This window comes from Colletotrichum karsti, assembly GCF_011947395.1.
Source record: "Colletotrichum karsti strain CkLH20 chromosome Unknown Scaffold14, whole genome shotgun sequence".
Taxonomy (NCBI): domain Eukaryota; kingdom Fungi; phylum Ascomycota; class Sordariomycetes; order Glomerellales; family Glomerellaceae; genus Colletotrichum; species Colletotrichum karsti.
In genome coordinates, this window is record NW_024065914.1 from 566920 (window position 1) to 588187 (window position 21268).

Consider the following 21268-nt stretch of genomic DNA (forward strand, 5'->3'; position numbering starts at 1 on the left):
ACATACCGTTAAAACATTATTTTTCGGGCCGCTCCGTCCCTTCAGTGATTCGCCTGCCTACGCCCTGCGGAAATTGCTGAGAAAAGTCAAATGAGTGGGCGGCAAAGACGAATACTGCGATTTCACCTCAAGAGAATACCTTACACACGGCTCACCTTTCCTTAAAAATACACATTTCTTTTCAGTAAAAGGATAATCTGATGCTGAAACGTATGTCAATTAGGAAAGGCAGCGATAGATATGCCGAAGCAGTTTCCTTTATCATCCCATCATTTATTAAGACTTGCGTCACAATTAGGGCGTCTTCGTTGAGCCATATATATTCCCAGTACTTCTAGTCATCTATCCCTGTGCATTTGAAGATTGATCATAACAGCTGCATATTGTGGCACAATGTTACATTTACTGATTTCTCAAAAGGCTTCCGTGCTTGCTCATTTTGGGCGACTAAAGCATTACAATCTAAAACTGGAATCACTTTATATCACAGTCCTAGTTTGACTTGAAGGACCTTATCAGGACAGAGTTTTATCCTTTCAGAATATTGAATGTTAAATGTGTACTCATTGGGTTTGGAGAGATGATAATAACGGCCAGATTATAATGGTGGCTGGCTGCATTGTATTGCGCGGCATATTGCATTTGTTGACTTGATGGACGCAAAATGCTCTCTGGCAATCTCACATACTTGCTTTGAAGGCGCCAGATCTAAGCAATCCGTACCTTTCAATATAATACGTACGTAGATGTACCTAAATAAAGTGGCTTCTACGCAGCGACAATCCAGAAGAAGACAGAGGAGGGTGCCTTACTTGGATTTACAGGCGAAGACATCACACTCTTTCAGAGCTAGAATAGGGTACCTCTTAAAACTTAACTATAACTAGCTGAGAGACCTAGTTGCGCCCTCCTCAACGTGTATCTGGCCGCTGTCCTTGTTGTTAAACGGGCAACAGCATCTTCCATAATGTTTCTATTCACATTAGTCAACCGCACGTATCGGATAAATCTAGCTATTTTGTAACTAGTGAAAAGGGTTGTGACGATGGTGTGTTACGAGAAAGTTAAAAGACAATCGCATCATGCCATTACGACAACACTTCTCCTGGCTGAGAAAGCCCAAAGCTTTGAGAATGGCGGTGCATAACTTAAGCCCCATCCCTTCCGAGCGCGATTGGTCGTCATGTCAACATGCGAAGCTTGCAGGTTATCAACTCAATAATTGTCATCCTCCAGCACGGCAAGGCTGTCCCAAAAGTGATCTTCCTAGTTATACATCTAGCTTGCTAATCATGAAGATCCATTCGTCTTCTGAGTTCCATTTGAATGAGTCTATCCAAAAGAAGGGCCGATGATCATAATCACTTCAATTCACGTCCACCACATAAAATACACCATCAAGAAGCTCGGCAAATGCAGCAAATGCAATACGCCGCGCAATATAATACAGCCACCCTTATTATTTTGGTCGAATCTCGCCGTACCCAACGAGTACACATTTCTAAACTTGGTCAGATTCTGAAATTGATGGCGCAAAAAGCTTCGGATGATGTTACGTCGTATATCCAGTCCATCTTCGATTTTCCAGCAAGATTGAAAATTTACATGCGCGCCCGCAATATTTCACTATTCCAGCCAACCAACTCCTCTGCAGGCAAAACAAACGATCGCCATTGCGATCTTTGGCCTTTGCCCACATTCTTCCAATTCAACGAATAGGTACCAAGGTTCTGATTCAGGCATGCACAACGACCAACAAAAGTCTCACTTTCAATGCGATTTTAGTGGTCTAAGCCTCCCGTGTCCCCTGCAGCGCACCAACGACGCCGCTCAGCCAAGCCGCGGAAGCATTAGACCGCTCGGTTGTGTTGGTTCGCAATTGCCATCAGGCTGCCACTACGGCGGTGGTTGGTTGAGACATGGGATGCAAGTGCCGGTCTCCAACAGCTGCCTCTTGCCAAAAGTTACTCTCCCAACCAACAAGGCAGCATCGAACGAGAACTATGATCGCACCGGCAACCCCTCGAATGCCGTTTTCTCTGAATGACCTTTTTCTCTTTCCTTTCACCGCGTTACTGGAGACCAACGTTCACCGTTCCAGATCAATTTTCTAGTCACTTGGACCTCAACCTGGCAACGGACACTATTCATTCTCTCAATCCTACCGCCATCGAAGTCTGTCATGTCCTCCGGCCTGAGCGACACGGACGCCGTCGTCATCGACCACGACGATGTGAGCAATTACAACCCTGACCACGTCCTACCCGAGCCTCCCGAGGTCATCAAGAATCTCAGAGCATGGCTCAAGCCGACTGCATACGACCTTGAAAGCGGCGAATACCGCAAGCACTTGGCCTCTCACGCACCAGGCACAGGCGACTGGGTCACCTCGACTGCCATGTATCAAGAATGGCTTCAAAGTCAAGACCGAGGACTTTTGTGGATCAAGGGCATACCAGGCTCCGGAAAGTCGGTACTGGCATCGAAGATCATACGAGAGCTATCTCGCAACCACCCAGGAACACCGGTCCTGTTTTTCTTTTTCCGACAGATCGTCGCCGCCAACCACGAGCCTGTGGCTTTATTGAGGGACTGGCTGGACCAGATTCTCTCGTACAGTCCGCCGCTTCAACAACAGATCAAGGAATATGTGGAGACGAACCGAGAGCTGAGCAGCATGTCAACGGACGACCTGTGGAGAGATCTTCGAATGGCGATATCTGGGTTACACGGCAACGTCTTCTGTGTTGCTGATGCTCTCGACGAGATGGACGGAGGCAATTGGAAGTTCGTGGAGGCACTCTTCGAGCTGGGCAACTGGAAACCCCACAAAGTCAAAGTCATCCTCACCAGCAGGCCTATGGGCAACATGGATGCGTTGATACGGACATTCAATCACTCTAAGATTAGGCTTGACGAGGAAATGGTTGATAAGGACATCTCAACTTTCGTCCGACGCGCTTTGGAGACTCCCACCATCTCAAATGATGATAAATACGTCATTCAACAAGCTATTCCTGGACAAGCAAACGGCATCTTTCTGTACGCCAAGCTAGCAATGGATGCTTTCCTCGATCCTGGCGCCGATGCTAGGGCGGTTTTGAAGTCGCTCCCTGACGACATGTGGGCGATGTACACCGAGCTGCTGCAGGAGCACCGTCGCAGATCTGAAGTTCCGGATAATATTCAGCTCTTGATTCTTCAGTGGGTTACGCACTCGACTCGTCCTCTTCGACTGCTTGAGATGGCCGAGATGATCAGCGTCACGCACACCGATATTGTCAGTCACGACCTCAGCGGTGTCAAAAACCTTATCAGAGCAGCTTGTGGGCCTTTGCTAGAAATAATGCCTGATGAGACAGTCTGCGTTGTTCATCACACGTTTACCGAGTACCTCACAGGAGTGAACAGAAGCCCTGGGGACGGATATCCGATCTTGTTCTCCGAGGAGACTCATGCTAAGCTCGGTCTGGCGTGTCTGAAATATCTGCAGGCGGGAAGCCTTGACGATATACATGAGTCAAAGGCTCCTCCGCGGATGAACCTTTACGACCACGAGATTGGGGGAACTAAACTCAGTTTGAAACACCCATTTCTTAAGTATGCAGCAAGCAATTGGCATATCCATCTAGCTCGATCCTCTCCGGAAGGTCATGACCAGGTCCAGGTCAACCAGGCACTGGATGAGTTTGTGGGCCATCCTCATTATCTGGACGCATGGCTCGGGATCCACTGGTTCGGCGCATACTTGAACGATAGAAGAGGCGTCACACCGTTGCATGTCGCCGCAAGATACGGTCTTGCTGGCTGGGCAAAACATCTCCTCCTTACTGGCTCCAGCGTGGATCCCATCGACTCGTACGGCAAGACCCCTCTGTTCTGGGCGTCCACATCCGGAAAAGCAGAGGCTGTCCAAGTCTTGATAGAAGCCGGTGCCAATCCGGATCGTGCCGAGACGGACCACGGACGCAAGCCTTTACATGAGGCAGCCAGCAAGAATCACCCTGAAGTGATTAAACTTCTTCTCGGTGCTGGCGTAGATCCCTTGACTCCCAAGACTATGGAATATGGTGGCGTCAGGGAATGTGGAAACACTCGAAGTACAGTTGGGGAAACCCCTCTAATGGTTAGCCTTTTCCCCAGTAGTCTTTTGTCTTCTTCTATTTAGTCATATGCGACTGTTTGCAGAACATGAGAATAGCGGCTGACTCAAATTCAACAGTATGCCTGTCACAATGGTCACTTGGAAGCAGTCGACGCTTTCTTGCCATTCCTGAAAGACTCAGAAACAATACATCGGGCACTCGCCTGGGCATCTAAAGCAGGTCGATCGGAAGTCGTTTCCAGGATTCTCGAGGAGCCTGGAGTTGACATTGACCGTAAGGTTCGCCGCGGAACACCTCTTTTTCGAGCGTGTCAGAGCGGTAACGCCGCGACAATTATTCTTCTCCTCAGAAAGGGGGCTGATCCAACTATCCTTTGTGAACCAGACGAGGAATTTCGAGTCGGCGATGACCCACTCGACATAATGGAAATCGAGGAAGAGTACTTGTACAGATGTTACGCTGAAGAAGGGGACCCGAAGCCGACCCGTCAGCCGAGGGGTTTCACCGCACTGCACCTGGTCTGCAATGACGAACGACAAAAGTACAGTGCAGGGGGTTTGAAAGACGACCCTGCGGTTGTGGACGAAATTCTTGATCTCTTCATCAAAAACGGAGAAGATATCCATCAGCGCAAAGGTTGCACACTTTTGCATTTAACATGCAACAACCCCGTCTGGACGCGTCTTCTACTAGAGCGGGGGATCGACCCAAATATCGCCAACGGGTATGGGAGCACGCCTCTGCATGAGACCTGCAGCCTTGATGCCATGATCCAGCTGGTTGAGCATGGAAAGGCAGACATTAACAAACTCGACGAGAAAATGAGCCCACCTCTTTTCCATTTTCTCTCCTTAACCGATCATGCCTTGGTACCCAAATTTCTGGAGTACAGGCCCGACTGCGGTATCCAAGACATAAGCGGCAACGGTCCGCTACACATTGCACTACAGACGCAAGAATGCAAGCCAGAAATCATCGATGCCTTGATCCTGGCTGGAGCCGACCCGAATCTAAAGAACAACGCAAACCTGACGCCATTTGACGTGATCGATCTGAGAAGTCCTGCGTCAGCGGAGATGATGGACATCCTGATTAGATCGGGCGCTGATATCAACACGAAAGACAAGAATGGAAAAACTCCACTCTTCCGCACGATCCAACTCCCACCTAACAGCAGTGGTGAACCTCACCGAGAAATCAAGGCACTGATTGATCGTGGAGCGCGTGTGGACACTCGAGATTCAAGGGGGCGAACTCTTCTTCACGAAGCCATCAGAAGCCACCCCGGTTGCCCAGACCCGTCCGGACGTCATAAAACAGATTCACGACTTGACTTTTTGATTGACTTGGGCTTGGACCTGCAAGCTGTCGATGTCAACGGCGACAATCTTCTCCACGAGCTAAGTTGGCATTCTTCAAACCCGGATTGCACATACCCCTACATCCTCCACGTATGGACGCGGCTCCTCGACCTTGGAGTGAATCCTGATAAACCAAACCACCGAGGCAGAGTTCCATTGCACAATTTGTGCTGTAAGAGAAGGAGCGGCCGGGACCTTTCTGTGGCGGAAGATGCGGTGGATCTTCTGATTTCTGCGACGAAGAACATCGACGCTACCGATGAGGAGGGTATCACTCCCCTACATCTTGCTGCTGTCACCTCAGAGCACAATACCAAAAAGCTACTCGATGCCGGAGCTAACCCGCGGATATCCTCCTGGCATGGCATGACACCGCTTCACCTCGCTGTCAGGTCCCGGCAGAGCAACATCGTCGGCTTGTTGCTTGACAGTCTTCATCGAACCGACACGGGCCAATCTGAAGTCATTACTCTCGTATCCTGGCGTATGGATGATCATATTCATCCCATTTCCGGAGTGGACGCAGAAGCCAGGGACGCCAAAAGGCCACTCCATTACGCCTGCGAGTCGGGACGGCCCGAAGTTGTGGCGATGTTGCTGAAGGCAGGTGCGACTGTCAAGGTTCCCGGTTTGCGGGCTGCCTGCGCCCACTTCGAGATAGAGCAGGACTACTGGACAAGGAGTTTTGAGCGCGACCCAGGGAACGGAGATGCCGTAGGGTTGAGACCCCAGGATGTGAGACGCTCTGGCAGTGTCAGCTCGGATGGTTTCAGGAATACAGCTCGACTGGAGGAGATCATCGAGATGCTCCTTGACCACGGCGCTAATCTGTCAGATCCCGGAGACTGGTTCTATCACGACGGCTATAGGGAGAGCAGGTCAACGTCCAGGTTGCCTCTCATGGATTACACCCTTAAATGTTTCACCGAGGTTCAGAAAAGACGTGGGCTCGAGCCACCGGGAAAGTACGGCCCACCAAGCAAAGGAAAAGTAACTTTCGATGAACATCTGATCAGCTATCGTCATGAAGCCATCGTCAAAGCATTACAAAATTTCGATGGCTTAAAGAAAGGAGAAGCGAACCAAGAACTGTTCCGTTCAAGACTCTCTCGGCGGGATTTCGACGTCGTGGAACAGCTTTTCCATGTCGGCGTCGACTTTCTTGCTGATGCTGACAAAAATGGCAAGACCAACTTTGGAATTCTTGTTCAAGGCGGTTTTACGAAACTGGTTGACAGGATAGGTCAGCTCGAGCTCAAGCGACAACATGAGAAGGGTACTTGGCATGCCATAGGAGACAAGAATCGACCGGGATTTGGCCAGAAGACGGCTTGGAGCCCCGAGAACCTCAACCTGAACCATCAACCATTCATTTTCCAGGCCGTTAGCCAAGAACTTCCTGTTTTTGACGTACTGCGCTTACTTGTCGAGAAGTTTGGCGCCGACATCAATGAGATGGTCTTCAGGAGAGTCTCGCGCGATGGCAAGACAGTGGTTCAGCCCATAGACAGCGCCCTCCATCAACTCGCGAAGGGATACTGGTGGTGGCATATCGCACAAGCCCTGCCGTATCTGATCAGTCGCCAGGCGAATCTCAACTTGAAGAACGACAAGGGACAGACACCTCTCCATCTGGCATTAGAGTCTGGTGAGAAGCGCGGATTTGGGATGTACCGGCGTGATGCTGCACGTCTTCTCATACTCTCGGGGGCCGATGTGAATGCCATGGACACCTCCGGGAAGACCTGTCTTGCTTACGCTGGCTCGGATGCTGAGATGGTCCGTTTGCTCATCGAGCACGGCGCTACAGTCAAGGCGGACGCGCTGTTCACTGCCATCAACATGCAGCAAGTTGATGTGCTTGAGACACTCCTGAATGCTGGCGTAGACCCGAATATGAGGTTCGATAAAGCCTCGACGAAGCCTTATCAAGCGGACGACATGGACGATTTTCTTCACAGATGGGACAGGGAAGACATTCCAGACTATGAATGGTACCCGCTCCACCACGCCGCCACGAAGCTTTACGCGACATATGACAAGGATAAACTTGTTCCGAAGGATACGTGGCCGACGATTCTCAAAATTATCGATGCACTCCTGGCCCACGGAGCTAACCCTCTCGCCAAGTTCATTCGGTGTACCGGGGAAGACTGCTACCACCAGCAGCTTCGCGGGCGTCTGTATGGAAAGCACATTGAACGGATGATTAAATCCATCCCCTGGGTCCCAGCATCAGACGAATCTCAGGATGAAAAGCCCGAGCCCGAGCCAGATACGTCGTTCAGCTGGGAAGGTCATGAGGAGTGCATCCTGCTACACCAACTCCTAGTTGATGGGCACATCGTTCGCCCGTTGCTGTTGTCAGGCAACATCGATCCAAATTGCAAGGACAACAAAGGATATACTCTACTGCTGGCCGCTTGCGCTTCTACTTTTGGGCCCGACATGCCTCTCGACTTGTTTTCCCAGGCAACCGAAAGCCCCGATGAACAAACCGAAATCTCCACATTCAGACACCTGATCAATGTCGGGGCCGACCCGGAAGCACGGGATGTGGAAGGCAGGAATGCAATGCACCACATGCTTCGATTTCGAGAAGAAGACATCCGCAGCAAACCGCGAATACTCAAGTCATTGTCCTACATGGCGGAGTTCCACCGATCTCTCATCAATCAGCAGGACAAGAACGGAAAGACGCCGCTTCATCTCGCTGTAGATCGCGCTGTTTATGAAAAGAAGACCACCTACGCAGACCTCCTTCTAGAAGCGGGCGCGGATCCGCTGCTCTCAGATAACGAGGGCAACACGGTTCTTCACATCCTTTCCCGGATGCTCTGGCTGTCGACGTTCAGGCCACTCTTCGACGAGTTGATCAAACTCGGTTGCGACATCAACGCGCGCAACGAGAAAGGCGAGACGCCGCTCTTTGGGTACTTCAACGGGCTCAGAAGAAAACACGACAAGGAATTCTACTCAAGAGGCACCGACCTGTCGACCATCGACGATGCCGGCGCCCTCGCCGCCCTCGAGGCGGCCGGCGCAGACTTCACCGTTCGGAGGAACGACGGCCAGGGGCTCTTGCACGTCGCCGCCGAGGGGCATCACGTCAGGTTCAAGACGCTGCTCGATCGGGGACTGGACGCCCTGGCGGAGGACAACAATCGCAGGACGGCGCTGGACGTCGCCGCCGCCTGCGAGAACGTGGGCGTCTTGAACCTTTTCAAGCACGGGGCGGAAGAGGACACCGAATGCGTGGGGAAGGGGTACTGGGTGAATGTGGAGGACATCTTTGGTGTGGAGGGGGATTGGGACGACGCTGGGCTTCAGCGGATCGCTTCCACTTTCCCTAGTGAAGCAGATTGAGTGCGTATCTTTTGGTCGTAGTTCTGGTTGGACTTTTGCAATGATGGCTGCCCTCTCCCGAGTTCCGGGGTGACGGCGCACTAGGGATGACGAGTAGGGCGCGCGCGGTCTGCGCGGCATCCGCGGCGGTTGTTGGTCTTTTACCCGAGGTGCACGACGGCAAGACTTTGTGCTGAATATAGGTCCTCAATAAGTTATTGAGTTAGATACTGATAGTTCAAGCCGTCGTTATTTCCAGACCAAGGCCGAGCAATACGCCGGTATCCAGCCTAGGGACATCTTTTTGGAACTCTCGCTTGAGCTTTCGAGCAAACGGCGCTTCCAACTACTATTAGTGATCTTCTTGGCAGAAGAGGCGCAACTGAGGCTGAGCTGTGAAGTGGGCGGGCCGTCTTGGCGGACTGGAACGAGCGATTTTGGAATTCGACGATGCTGCTGGCAGGTCGCGTGACACGAGATGAACGGTCCTTTGAATGGTGGTGACATGAGGCTAATTCGCGGAGTATCGGCGCACGTACGGGGAGTCTCGGCGACTTGCTTGTTAGCTTTGCGACGTTGGTTTTTTCAGCTTTCTTGAATCACGGAGTAGTCCGTCGATGGGTGGTGTGGTGTGGTGGTTCAGCTACGGAACGGAAGCAGAGCATCTGCCGACACCAACGTCCGGATACATCCCACCGGCTGAGTCCTGTTTCCTGAATGGTCAGACGATCCGGGGGGCATGAGCATGGGATGCAGAAGTCCAATGGGGTGGCTGTTCCTGTCTGGAAACGGGGCGGAACGTGGGGAAAGATGGAGGTTGAGACGGGGGAAGGGGGGGCCTTGGATGGACTGGGGTGGGATTTGTGACAGCTCCGTGAGAGGTATTGTGTGCTGAGAAGAGGGTGGTTTGAAGGCTTTTAACTTCCTATTTGTGTTGCTAGTGACTTGCTGATTGGTTGACGATGAAGTTTTTTGGTTGGAGCTGGTACAGAGACAGAGAAATCAAAACAAATGGCTTGCTAATAGCAGAGGAGCGGCTCCGTTCACGCGGAGTCCGAAGCGCCCGGATGAACCCCGTTAAAGTGGAGAATACCCGGCTCAGGCACGTTGCATGGTGAACGCATCCAACGGACACAGCCGCTATTAGGTCGATACGGGCATATGTATGCGGCAGTCAAGTTCACGAATCTTGGAAAAGAGACTTCTCATAAAAAAGCGTGATTGTTGAAGAACCCATGCTAACGTCGCATCCACGCCAAGCCATCTGCATCATGACCCCATACCCCAGACCAAGCCATCTCCACACTCGCTACCTCTTCTCGTCGCTCTCCTCCACATGCGCGACCTCCCCGAATCGCGCGTTGTCCGCCTGCTTGAGCGCGCTGGACGCGGTGCCGGTGCCGACCTCGGCCTCGTCGCCGTCGAAGAGGAACGCGACGTTCTCGAGGGTGCGGCCGCGGGTCTCGGGGTACCCGAACCAGACGCTGACGAGCATGACGACGAGGACGGCGAGGAAGACGAAGTAGTACTTCCAGGCGATGGACTCGAGGGCGATGGGGTTGACGAAGGTGTTGAAGAAGACGCAGGCGAGGGAGACCATGAGGGCGACGGTGAGGCCCTTGGCGCGCAGGCGGTAGGGCCAGATCTCGACGGGGTAGGAGACCATGAGGGGCGTCAGGGCGATGTCGTAGCCGAGGTAGAAGATGAAGAGGAAGGGGATCACGGCCGTGCCGGTCGGGGCGTTGCCGGTGCTGGCGAAGCTGCCGGAGAGGCCGGTCACGATGGTGAAGGAGATGAGCATGATCGTGCCCTGTGAGGTGCTTGTCAGCGACAGTAATAAGGTGAATAGGGGTGGGGGACTCTTACGGATGCTAAGAATAACGCTCGTCTTCCGACCTTGTCGACCAGGATGGCGGCGCTGGTCGCGCAGATGAGGTTCCAGATCTGGATGCAGGCTGAGATGAGAGTCTGGTCGTCGACGGACTTGATGCCGACGGACGACAGCACGAGAGCCAGGTAATACGAGATAACACCAACACCACAGTACTATGAGTGTTAGCCGAGACGGAACCGCCCACAAGAGACGGAGAGACTTATCCATTGAGCAAAAACACCCAAACTGACGGAAATGAAGAGTCTGTGGCGGTTTCCGGGAGTGCTGTAGAGGTCGGCCCAAGTCGTCGCGGAGTGAGCCTCCCTCTCAGCCCGGATTGTCTCCTCGATCTCCATCATTTCGAAGTTGACGAGCGGGGAGTGGACGTCGCCGCCGGCGTGGGCTTTGGCGATGACGAGCCTGGCCTCGTCGACGCGGTCTACTGATACGAGCCAACGGGGCGACTCGCCGATCATGAGGAGGCCCGGGGCGGAGAGAATGGGTAGGGCGATTTGGAGGAGTGATGGCATTCTCCAGGACCACTCATCGAGGTTTCGGGTTGCGAAGGTCGCCCATGCTGCGACGACGGCACCGGCGTACCACATACCTGATGTCATGAGCAAACCTCCCGGGGAGAAGGGTATGAAAGTATCACTCACAGTTGTACAGAGCTGAGACGACTCCACGGTGAGTTGGATACGCGTTCTCAGTGATAAGAAGAGGGGCTGAGAGGAAGAAACCGGAGGCGCAACCGATGATGAAGCGCGCTGCCACGAAGGCTCCGTCGTTGGGGGCCGCCGTCTGTAGAGCTGAACCCAGAGCAAGGAATCCCCAAGAGATGTAGATGCCCATTTTCCGGCCGTATTTGTTGCAAACCCACGCAGAGATCGGGTAGACGAGGACGTTTCCGAGAGAGTAGGCCGCGTTGACGAAGCCGAGCCAAGGACCGGTGGGCTGGTTCATAAAGGAGTGCCACTGGGGCAACGCCAACAAGCCTGCTGCGTATTAGTACCGATAGTATCGGGCTTTGTGTGATTGGAGACAGTCGTACCGTTCATCATGGAGCCGTCATATCCGTTGGCTGAAGCGCACATCATGATTGAGATGACGCATAGGTTGAGGCGAAGGATATGAGGCTGTTTGTACCAAGGGCCGATGTCCGGAAGGACGGCCGCCAGCTCGGCGCCGACGACCTTTGCGTTTGCTGAATTTTGGCGGCCCATCTTGCGGGATATTAGGCCGTGGTAAGGATGTTAGAGGAAGATGGGACGTTGTCGAGAACGCGTCTCCAGCTGTGGCAGAACTTCTACAAGAGGAGCGGGCGAGCGGTGGTTCTTAAAACATCTCGGTGAACATGCCGCTGGTGTATCATCTTGGCAGCGGCCGACGTACCCCATAGTCTGACTTACAGGGAGATGGGTGTCACCGCCTCTACTTCGGATAATACGTTGCTCATGGCAGGAGACACCCCGCGTGGCCAACGGTTCATGCGACTCGGATGTGGGCCGGTGTCGTTGCCAATCAAGCGTCTTCGTGAAGAACATTGTGAGCTCTTGTGCCGCGATCTTCCCCTGGATGGCAGGTTCCCCAGATCCATGGTTTGATCTCGGTGGATTTGTGGGGGATAGAGGCGCGTGGGGAAGTTGGAGAAAGAATGCGGGCGTGCCACGGCCTGTTGCCAAGAGGGACTTGCGGCTGCCCCTTCCTCTTCTAAAACCGAGCGCTTCGGATTCCCAGCAGAAACTGACTCGTTACCTCGGTGAGATGGATGTGGCTTTGCACTGGTCTACGGGTTGACGGCCCGCGGTTAATGCTTTAATGGTGATAGTTGCGATGTTATGAGTTCTTAATTGCCGTCATTGAGTTGTGCTGAACGCTGAAATGATGCCGTTGACTGCCAAGTTCAGACCTAACCTCACAACGTCTCAATCAAAGTCATCATTGCGAGACGGCCATGCCATTAAAGAACATGTATCACTACCTTTAGATGTAAGTTCAGTGGCATGTGAACACGTGACAAGACTTGGTGAAACGATCGCTTCGCCGTGAGCTCTCGCAACTCCATATTGTGTTAAATCATACTTGACGAATACTGTCTTCAATAAGAGCCATATCTTAACTCGCTAAGATATTATGAACCTCAATAAAATCTCATTTTCACTTTTACTGACGACACGATGGTGATAGCTTGTCTTCTGAAAAGAACGATCCTGTGCATTCATGTTAGTGGCTGACTGAAAAGCAGCCTCATGTCAGATGAACGATCATCGTATGCGTTACCTGATCACATCTATGCATTGTCCCACAAAGTCTTGTCTCAAAGTTTTCGTAGGCCCGAATCAATGCTGATGTATGTGTACTTTGTTTCGGCATACGTGTTGTTTTATGTATGACGGCTATGAGAACATAGAAATGTAGAGGCGAGGCTTAGGTAGGCCAATGAGAGAATACGAGAATAACATGCAATTTAAGAGAGAGAGCAGATGCAAAGTTACTAGACCACGTGGAAGAATACGGTCAACGAAAGGTCAAGCATCACGGTGAGGCTCTGAATACATCCATCATTCACTCCTTGTCCTGCCGACATGATTTTTGAGATGGCCTGATTGATTTCGACACTAGAGACGCATACTATACACAACTTTGAGAGACTATTCAATGTGGCATGAAATTTGAACTTCTTGCCGACATGTGTACATATTGTTTCCCGGCAGAAACGGTGAGTTTGGGGTCTCTGGCTAGATTTGATCACCAAGCCCCAGGCTCGAAGTTTGAGACAAGTCTCCGAAAAAATCAAACAGCTTATTACATATTATAGAACGTTGGACACATGAGATTGCCCCTTTCATGCCCTCATGGTGCGTTGATATTTCACCTTAATCCAAGGCTCTCTCAGAGACTTCAAGAATCAAAAGCAACATATCGGCATCACCTCATCAGATTTTCACGGCAAGTCTTATATGAATAAGCATCTGTAGTCATTTTAGCAACCTGGAACCCATATTTACTGAGAATATTAACTAAATCACTCCATTTTTACAAACTGGGCCTGTGAAGGTATGGATGGTCTGGGAGGTGCGCATGATGGGAGTCCGTTGCGGGTCCGGAGAAAAATCTCTTCAAAACCTAGCCCACAAACCCACTCACATACACCAACCCTTCAAATTCAATTCCATGCCCGTTCTCGTCAACAATCCAGCTGGGTGCTTCCAATCGCCCGGCTAGCTCAATCGGTAGAGCGTGAGACTCTTAATCTCAAGGTTGTGGGTTCGACCCCCACGTCGGGCTCAATTCCCGTCAGCGATTGATAGCATTCAGCTTCACTTTTTGGCTTTTTCTCTGTATTTTTGTTTCCATGACTGGTTTGTTGATTTTTGTATCTTAGACAGTCTTCTCTAACACTGTAAATATGCTGAGATAGGGATTAAAGCAGATTTATGTTCATTATTTAATAGCTTTTAGCTATAGATAACTTAACCCTACTAGCGTACGTGAAAATGCTATATTTTTGAAGAATTCTTACGCATCTCGTGGAGGCAATATCGATCTCATTTATCTCTACAGTGCTTCTTCTAAGAAAGTAGTCTAGCGGTATGTATTGGAGACACATCACATACAACGTCAGGCTTGATTAATACCCCCAACAACAGGTTGAAACACCATTCACAAGCTCAATAGGATCGACATGTCTTGGCCTAGAAGGTTATGGTAAAATGTTGTTGGACCGTTCTCTGAACATGTCACATTAGAACTAAATCGCGGTGCTCCTTCGTGGCTGACTGATTGAAATCTGTCCTGAGAACTTCAATGTAATCAGATTGCCAGGAAGCTCAGAGTTCAGCTTACTTGTTTACTCACATCTGCGTTTGTTTTTCCTCAATTGTACGCAAGGAAGAAAGACTTATCCTTCCTTCTCAGCCCTATGGCCCGGTTAGATGAGCTTGACCAGCCTTCCGTGGCTGAGCCTGGAGGATGCGTTGGACTCAACTTACACGACCAAGCTAAGCGCGGAAAGACTAACGGACGTGTACATAGGAAGCAGATGGCGAACTTGTGCCACGTATGGAAGGCTTTCCAGAATTAAGCTTGCACTGCCACGATGCCTTGACGCACATACGATGCTGTCGTGTCCCCCAATCCTAACCCCAGACCATATCTGGCTGCCTGGGACGGACTGGCTGCAGGTGATGCGGTCAGCAAAAGTTCTCCGGTGCCCAGCTGTCATCAATCAGTAAGCCGCCGACCTAGCTGTTCCGACTGACGTTGAATGTCTGACGGCTTAGACTCGTGGCACCAGCCACCCTCATATGCCGGCTCATGCGGCCCGTGGCCTCCGTTCAAGATCTGGAAGAACGCATCTCAGCTGGCTGACTATTGGCGTGGCTTGGCACTTTCTGACATCTCTTGGCAATGCTTGGCATCACATGGCACACTTCGGTTGACTTCGACGACGCTTGCATTGCGGCTCGATGGCGAACGGACACTCATCGTACGTTGACGTTCACCTAAAATCGAATTCGCAAGGGTTTCACGTCTCTGGATCGTATGTACTTGACCCCGTGCCTTCAGTGCGCTTGAGTCACCTGGTTGGAGTCTTTTGGACGTTCATTGAGGTAGTCCATGATGATTGTATGTGTGCATTATTTCAATTATTGATTATAACTTGTCCGGCGCGGGATTTGAATCCAAACCGCCGTGGACTTGTACATGCATCGCTACGCTAAATCGCTGAAATTCATATGCAATGCATCTGAGTGCCTCCTCTCTAACACCTTCCTCTGTCCTTTTTCTCCCGTTCCATCACTCGAAGGGCTTGAGCGTCCACCAAACTTCCGGCGGATCGATCTTTAGGTCAGGCCGTGCGCTTGCGACCCGATAGCTCGCTTTGTCCTCCCCGCACGACTCGAGACCGAACGAACAAGTGTCGATCCGGTCTTACCCGTCCATGACTAGCTCACACCATCATGGCGTGTCGAATTTCGTTTGGTGCCTCGTCCGATGACTTCGCCTTAAATCCGAAACGGGAGCTATTGACCCTCTAGTTCCTGTCGCCGGCGGCGTGCACGACCGGTCTGAAGGGTCTCCTTCGGTCGGGCTGCATGGTGGATTCGATGACCCGTACTCGATGCATGCCAACAGAATGTCTTCCCAAGTGACTGTGATGTTGCTGCCGGAACCCGATCGGCGGTCCCGAAGTCGAAAAGCTGCGTTTCAGGCAATTCTCGCTCTTCACACAACCTTGGGCTTGGGTTCCTCCTCTTGACCCGGTGTTGCGATCTCATTGGCCGATCCTGGAAGTTCTGAAATCGGTTCAACGACGCCTGTTTGCTTCGAGCCCTTGTTGGACTTCCTTCGTTCTGACTTGGCCATCGCATAGAGTCTAGAAGCGCCGTAGAGCTGTGTTGTGATCCACAGAGAGAAGATCAATGGCGTCACAACTCTCCAGACGCGTCCCCAGCGGTCCCACGAGCGGTGGAGGAGGTATATCGTGACCGAAGTCTCGAGAGCGGCTCCCAGAAGAACCCACCCGAAGCAGCCAAATGCGATGTTCGAGAGTAGGTAGTGGTCACTTCGCCTCGCTCGCCACACAATCATGGAAACGTAGATTGGAAGTTCGACGACAACATCAAAAGCGCCTAGAACAATACGCGTCAGTTTGAATGGCTCAATTGACATTGGAGAACATCACTCACCCCAGACCATGCACATGTAGAATTCTATCGTCGCCTCAGGGTGCTGAACGAAGTTGCCGAAAAGAGAAAGAGAAGTCTGCGTAATGGCCAGAAGTCCGATGTGATGGGCTATGCTTAACGGACTCGCGAACTGGGTGCGATAGCAGAGTTCGAAAACGTAGTACGCGCAGTACGTCTGAGATACCGTGAAGAGCATGTCTCCGATTCGCAGGCGGTGTCCCTGGACCACGGGAGTCGCCAAACCAGCACTGCCTACGAGGAAACGCATGACGGGGTAGATGCCGATGCAGAGGAGGGCGAACATGACGATGGCGCCGACATGGTAGTAAGTGAATGACCGCCTTCGCTTCTCGTTCTCAGGTCGTTCCAGGTTCATGTAGACTTCCCCATAGACCTTGCGAAGAAGCCATCTCTCGAGGATGTTGGCGATCAGGACCACGACGATGACGCTGGAGACGAGGAGCAGTGACCCGAATGCCAGAAGACCTGAGATCGGCCCGTTTTGAATTGTTTCGATCTTTGGCAGATTCGCCCTGCCCTGAAGGGCCTGTAGTAGTGGCGCCATGGCAGCGAGTGTGGTGTGTGGAGGGCGTCTTGGTGGGTTGTCGTGGCGTGAACCAGTCTCATTCGATGTCTTACAAACTCCAGGTGCGGCTACCGAGTATATAACAAACAAAACCGCATCGTCAGGGGGGCGCTGACAAAAAATTCGGGACGAAAATAAAACACCAAAAAAGACCGATGTTCACCTAGAGCGCATCAGCGCTAATCTGAAAGGAATGAAATGAGCGCCTTCGTCCGTTATTACGAGCGTCTCAACGGGTTAATAGCTTCTGCGGCGCGCGAGGACGAGGTGCCAGGCGTCAGGCGCATTCTTGTGTGGCCGCGGGATCCGTGCTTAGAGCTTCGGCCGCCGGTCGCTTCAGACACTTTCGTGAACTATGGGAGGCCAACCGAGACGACTAGTCCTCCTCTTCCCCCCGGCCCCTTGCGCCGCCCTGCCCTATCGAGTCCCGTCTAACAATGTGTATGTATCCCTGGCGACAAGGACGCCGGGCAACCCAATCGTCGAAAAAAGTCTGAACTGTGCCGTCAAACCCGTTTTAGGGGGTTGGAAACGTTTTGATTTGGCCGCGGGGTTTAGGTGCGTTACAAAGATGGAACAAAGGGCATGCGGGGAGATTGTTTCTTTTTCGTCCCTGCTTATTTGCTGCATGGCCTGATGATGATGATCCACGAACGGTGTTCTCGGCATCCGGCACTTGAGGCCAACGATCAATATCTGGGATTGGGGCCACGGGCAGACGACGAGTTGTCGGGGGTGTCGTGTGCTTCGTGACCGTCCAATAGATAAAACGGACACGTTGGGCCTCCGTCCGAGGGAGTTTTAGGCTTTTCTTTCCCCCTTCGTCTCAGGCAATACATCAGAGGCCAAGACGCCAGACATGTGCATCTTGGGGCGAAACTCACAACACTCACTCGCGCATGCTGTCCGATGTAAGTCCCTGTTTGAGAGAGAGGCAGCCAGATCTGTGAGCTGGGTCCAGACCCGCCCCTGCATGCAGGTATCATCAAGACAGCAGATGTCGGGCACAGCTCGAAGCGCAACCTCACGTGGAATGGGGAAACAACAAATGCAAACACGAGATCGCGTGGGGTTGAGCTGTTTTTAGTCCAAAGAGGGAGGCGCTGTCAAGCTGAGAGATCGAATACTACATAAAGGGGGTTGGAAAACGAGGGCAAGGCCTGCGGTTCTAGCGTAGATCATGATTTTCTAGAGGCTGTGCCTGGCTCCAAATCATCTTACCCCGAAAAGGTTTAAACCGGTGCCGGCTCCCGAAGCCCGCGCTAGGCGGTGCCGAGAGCCGGCACTTGGACCGCCCGACTCATGTGTCCTCGAGCTCAGTCAGCGTACCGAGATGGGGGAAGAAATAAGGGGCTCCGAAGAAAAGTGGCCGGAGAACGGATGATGAGCATCAGTAAGGGGGGAAAACTAGCGGACGTAGGTGGGTGAAATTGGACGCGGGATTCCGATGCCGTGATTAACATGGCGTGCATAGTGCACTCATGTTACTCCCACGGACGGGAGCCACAGATGTCATCCATTGTGTCTCGTCAGCATCCTGCCAATAAAAGTTTCGGGTTTCGCAGAAATGTCCGATAGACCAATGCTGGTTTGGCTCGTCTTGTCATCTGTCACAGACTTGTTATCGCTGCCAATCTCAGCCCCATGACTTCAGTGTAAGCTCTTGATATTGTCTGAGATCCGTCAAGAGTGAGATGGCCAACTTTTGAAGCGACTTCGATGCTTTTAGCATAAACATTATAGGCAAGAATTCTTCTCAGTTCATGTTCCAGCTACTCAGCCTCTCCTTTGGAGGACGTGCCGAAAGGTCACAAGGTCGACAATCTTGATCCATGCGTTATTCCTTATCATCGCAGTTAAATAACACGTACTCTCATCCGCTAACCTTGGAAGTATTCCGAGTAGGTGTGCAGGAAGTCGTCATACGATGACCACAACTAAGGAAGTCATCTAGGTCACCTTGATGTTCTTTATAGGCCAGGTCGCCGGTCTGGTTTGAACTATCATGAGGTACTAGATAGCTATCGACGTGTGGATTGAAATGACAAAGGTCCTATTACTACGGATCATTCCGCGTCTTGTCCGACATCGATCATTGACATAAATCAAAACCTGTGATCGAAGACGTCAGCAAACGTTCGGCCACATAAAAGACTTCTCCACGAGCATGCTAGCATCACAAGCCATCGCGTACGGTAATAGGTCACAAAGCTGGGCTGCTTGGGATGGGATCGAACTCACCAGGACTCCGCATACCTACGGTCGTAGTATGCTCCCATAAAGTGATTGTTCTCAAACCAAGTGTCTCTTGGCGAGGGGGATCTGTTGCGCTCATAGCGCGCTCTCGCCTCAATTTCCTGTCGCTGCAACTCCTCTCGCTCCTCCCTAGCTCTGTCTGGGGTTCGCTGGGCGCCGAAGAAGTGATAGTATGGCGTGTCATCGGTGTGGCCTTCAGACAAATCGAGTCGGTCTTCACCATCCGCAAGCTTAAAGATGAGATCGGCGTGTAGTTTCAACTCAATGTACTCCTCGTTGTGGAAAGTGATTTCGACCGTCTCACCCCCTCCCCGTCTGTTTGTGGGAAGCTTCACTTTCCCTGAGAACTTCGGAATGTCGAAAGGCTTGAACTCACAAACCTCGGGTTCACTGACTGAACCATTGTCCAACTCTATGTCGCCCCAGGGCTCATAGTCTCCCTCGTTGCTGTTGTTTTTGGAGCCATCACCCATATTCTCGTATAAGCTCAGGGAGTTTCCGTAGTGAATCTTGGCCGGTCTCATCAACTGGCAGTGGCGAACTGAGTACAGGTTGTAGAAACCCGGCTTGACGTTGATGGGTGTTTTGGCATCCTTCGGCGTGGACTTCTGCAGCGCTCTTATGGCTGCCTCGATTTCCGAAACTTTCTTTTTCTCGTGCTCGAGAGTCTTTTCAATGCCCTCTTCCATCTCCTTTTTCTCCTTTTCCTCCTTCAATCTCAAATCGCGCAACTCACGCTTACGGGCGTCGCGCTGCATCTTGGCCACGGCGAAGCCATCTGCGTCGCTTCCGCTGTCCAATGAATCCAGGGATGGTTCGGGACTGGGAGTGGCGTTTGCCTCACATTCGCAATCGGAGACGTCACTATCGCAAGTGCATTCAACCTCCTCACTTGAGACGCTTTCAGTTGAGAGGCTTGAGAGGTCCTCGTCGAAGATGCTCCCTGGTGGTGATCCCCGATCACCGGTTAGGTCCCAACGCAAGTAGCGATAATACCACTCAGGGCGGCGTCGTTCCGGTCGAGCGGGAGGCTGATAACGACCCCTGCCACCTCGGCCACCACGACCACCTCGGTCACCACGATCACCACGGCCGCCACCTCGGCCACCTCGACCACCTCGGTCAACCCAGCCTCCACGATCACCACGGTCACCACGGCCACCTCTACCACCTCGGTCAACCCAGCCTCCACGGCCACCCCATCCACCGCGGTCACCACGATCACCACGGCCACCTCGACCACCTCGGTCAACCCAACCTCCACGGCCACCCCATCCACCACGACCACCACGTTCGCCCCGTTCGGCCCATTCGCCACCTCGAAACATGATGGCAGCCAGAACAGATTTTCAGTCAGTTAAGGGGGGAAAGTAACAAAGAAATGTGCGGTCGAGAAGGCGTGAGACTGATTCGAATGGAGTTGAGACCAGGTTTCCAAGCCAAAAGGGCCGGAACGCGCGGCGAACTATATATTTGCACAGATACCCCGCTCGTTGGAACGCGAGGTCACGTGGGCGACGCGCATCCCTGGCGATTGATCTCATGATTTGTTTTGTTGCTCAGTGCCACATTGCTCGGCGATCGATCCTAGTAACGTCAAACTTAAACTTAAGTGCGGATAGTGAGCGCCATTGGCTCATAGATGCCCTTTGTTGAAATCAGACGCGATGGCACGGCAGGGGGTGTTTGTCGAGTGATAGTCCGTAACAACTCCCGAATGCTTGGCAAGATCAATTTGCCCGGTTCTCGAGAGAAAATGCCATGACGATGTTGGAATTCAGGAGTTCTCTCTCTCTCGTCAAAAATCTGGTCCTTTTTCGGTACCATGTCATTGGAAATGACGGGCTGGAGCTTTCAATTGCTCGAGACGCCACGGAACCTTTTCCCTCTTTCAACCAGCTCGAACAGAGGACAAACCTTCCTCCGTCGAAGTCCAATCAAGCACGGCTTATCCATGCAAATTCAAATTCCGCCATCCAATAATACAATGCAGCGGTTACTTTTTAAACTTCAATATTAAACTCACTATAAGTGATGAAGAATACGTA

At 51.9% G+C, this 21268-nt stretch overlaps 5 protein-coding genes across 5 annotated transcripts; 2 read left to right on the plus strand and 3 right to left on the minus strand.

Annotated features, from left to right (window-relative positions):
* Positions 1–2182: 2182 nt before the first annotated feature.
* CkaCkLH20_05112 (uncharacterized protein) lies at positions 2183–8833 on the plus strand (the record flags this gene model as incomplete). The annotated part of the gene is made up of 2 exons (XM_038887831.1): positions 2183–4105; positions 4223–8833. 2 exons carry the CDS (start codon positions 2183–2185, stop codon positions 8831–8833), a joined length of 6534 nt encoding a protein of 2177 aa, XP_038746873.1.
* Positions 8834–10121: 1288 nt separating this feature from the next.
* Positions 10122–11908, minus strand: CkaCkLH20_05113 (sugar transporter; the record flags this gene model as incomplete). Its single annotated transcript, XM_038887832.1, has 5 exons — positions 10122–10622; positions 10679–10858; positions 10937–11292; positions 11345–11680; positions 11737–11908. 5 exons carry the CDS (start codon positions 11906–11908, stop codon positions 10122–10124), a joined length of 1545 nt encoding a protein of 514 aa, XP_038746874.1.
* A 4006-nt stretch (positions 11909–15914) lies between these two features.
* CkaCkLH20_05114 (uncharacterized protein) lies at positions 15915–16943 on the minus strand (the record flags this gene model as incomplete). The annotated part of the gene is made up of 2 exons (XM_038887833.1): positions 15915–16321; positions 16379–16943. The coding sequence occupies 2 exons, from the start codon at positions 16941–16943 to the stop codon at positions 15915–15917; spliced, it is 972 nt and encodes a 323-aa protein (XP_038746875.1).
* Positions 16944–19201: 2258 nt separating this feature from the next.
* CkaCkLH20_05115 (uncharacterized protein) lies at positions 19202–20029 on the minus strand (the record flags this gene model as incomplete). The annotated part of the gene is made up of 1 exon (XM_038887834.1): positions 19202–20029. The coding sequence occupies one exon, from the start codon at positions 20027–20029 to the stop codon at positions 19202–19204; it is 828 nt and encodes a 275-aa protein (XP_038746876.1).
* Positions 20030–20163: 134 nt separating this feature from the next.
* CkaCkLH20_05116 (urease accessory protein UreE) lies at positions 20164–20550 on the plus strand (the record flags this gene model as incomplete). The annotated part of the gene is made up of 1 exon (XM_038887835.1): positions 20164–20550. One exon carries the CDS (start codon positions 20164–20166, stop codon positions 20548–20550), a length of 387 nt encoding a protein of 128 aa, XP_038746877.1.
* Between the last annotated feature and the right edge of the window lie 718 nt (positions 20551–21268).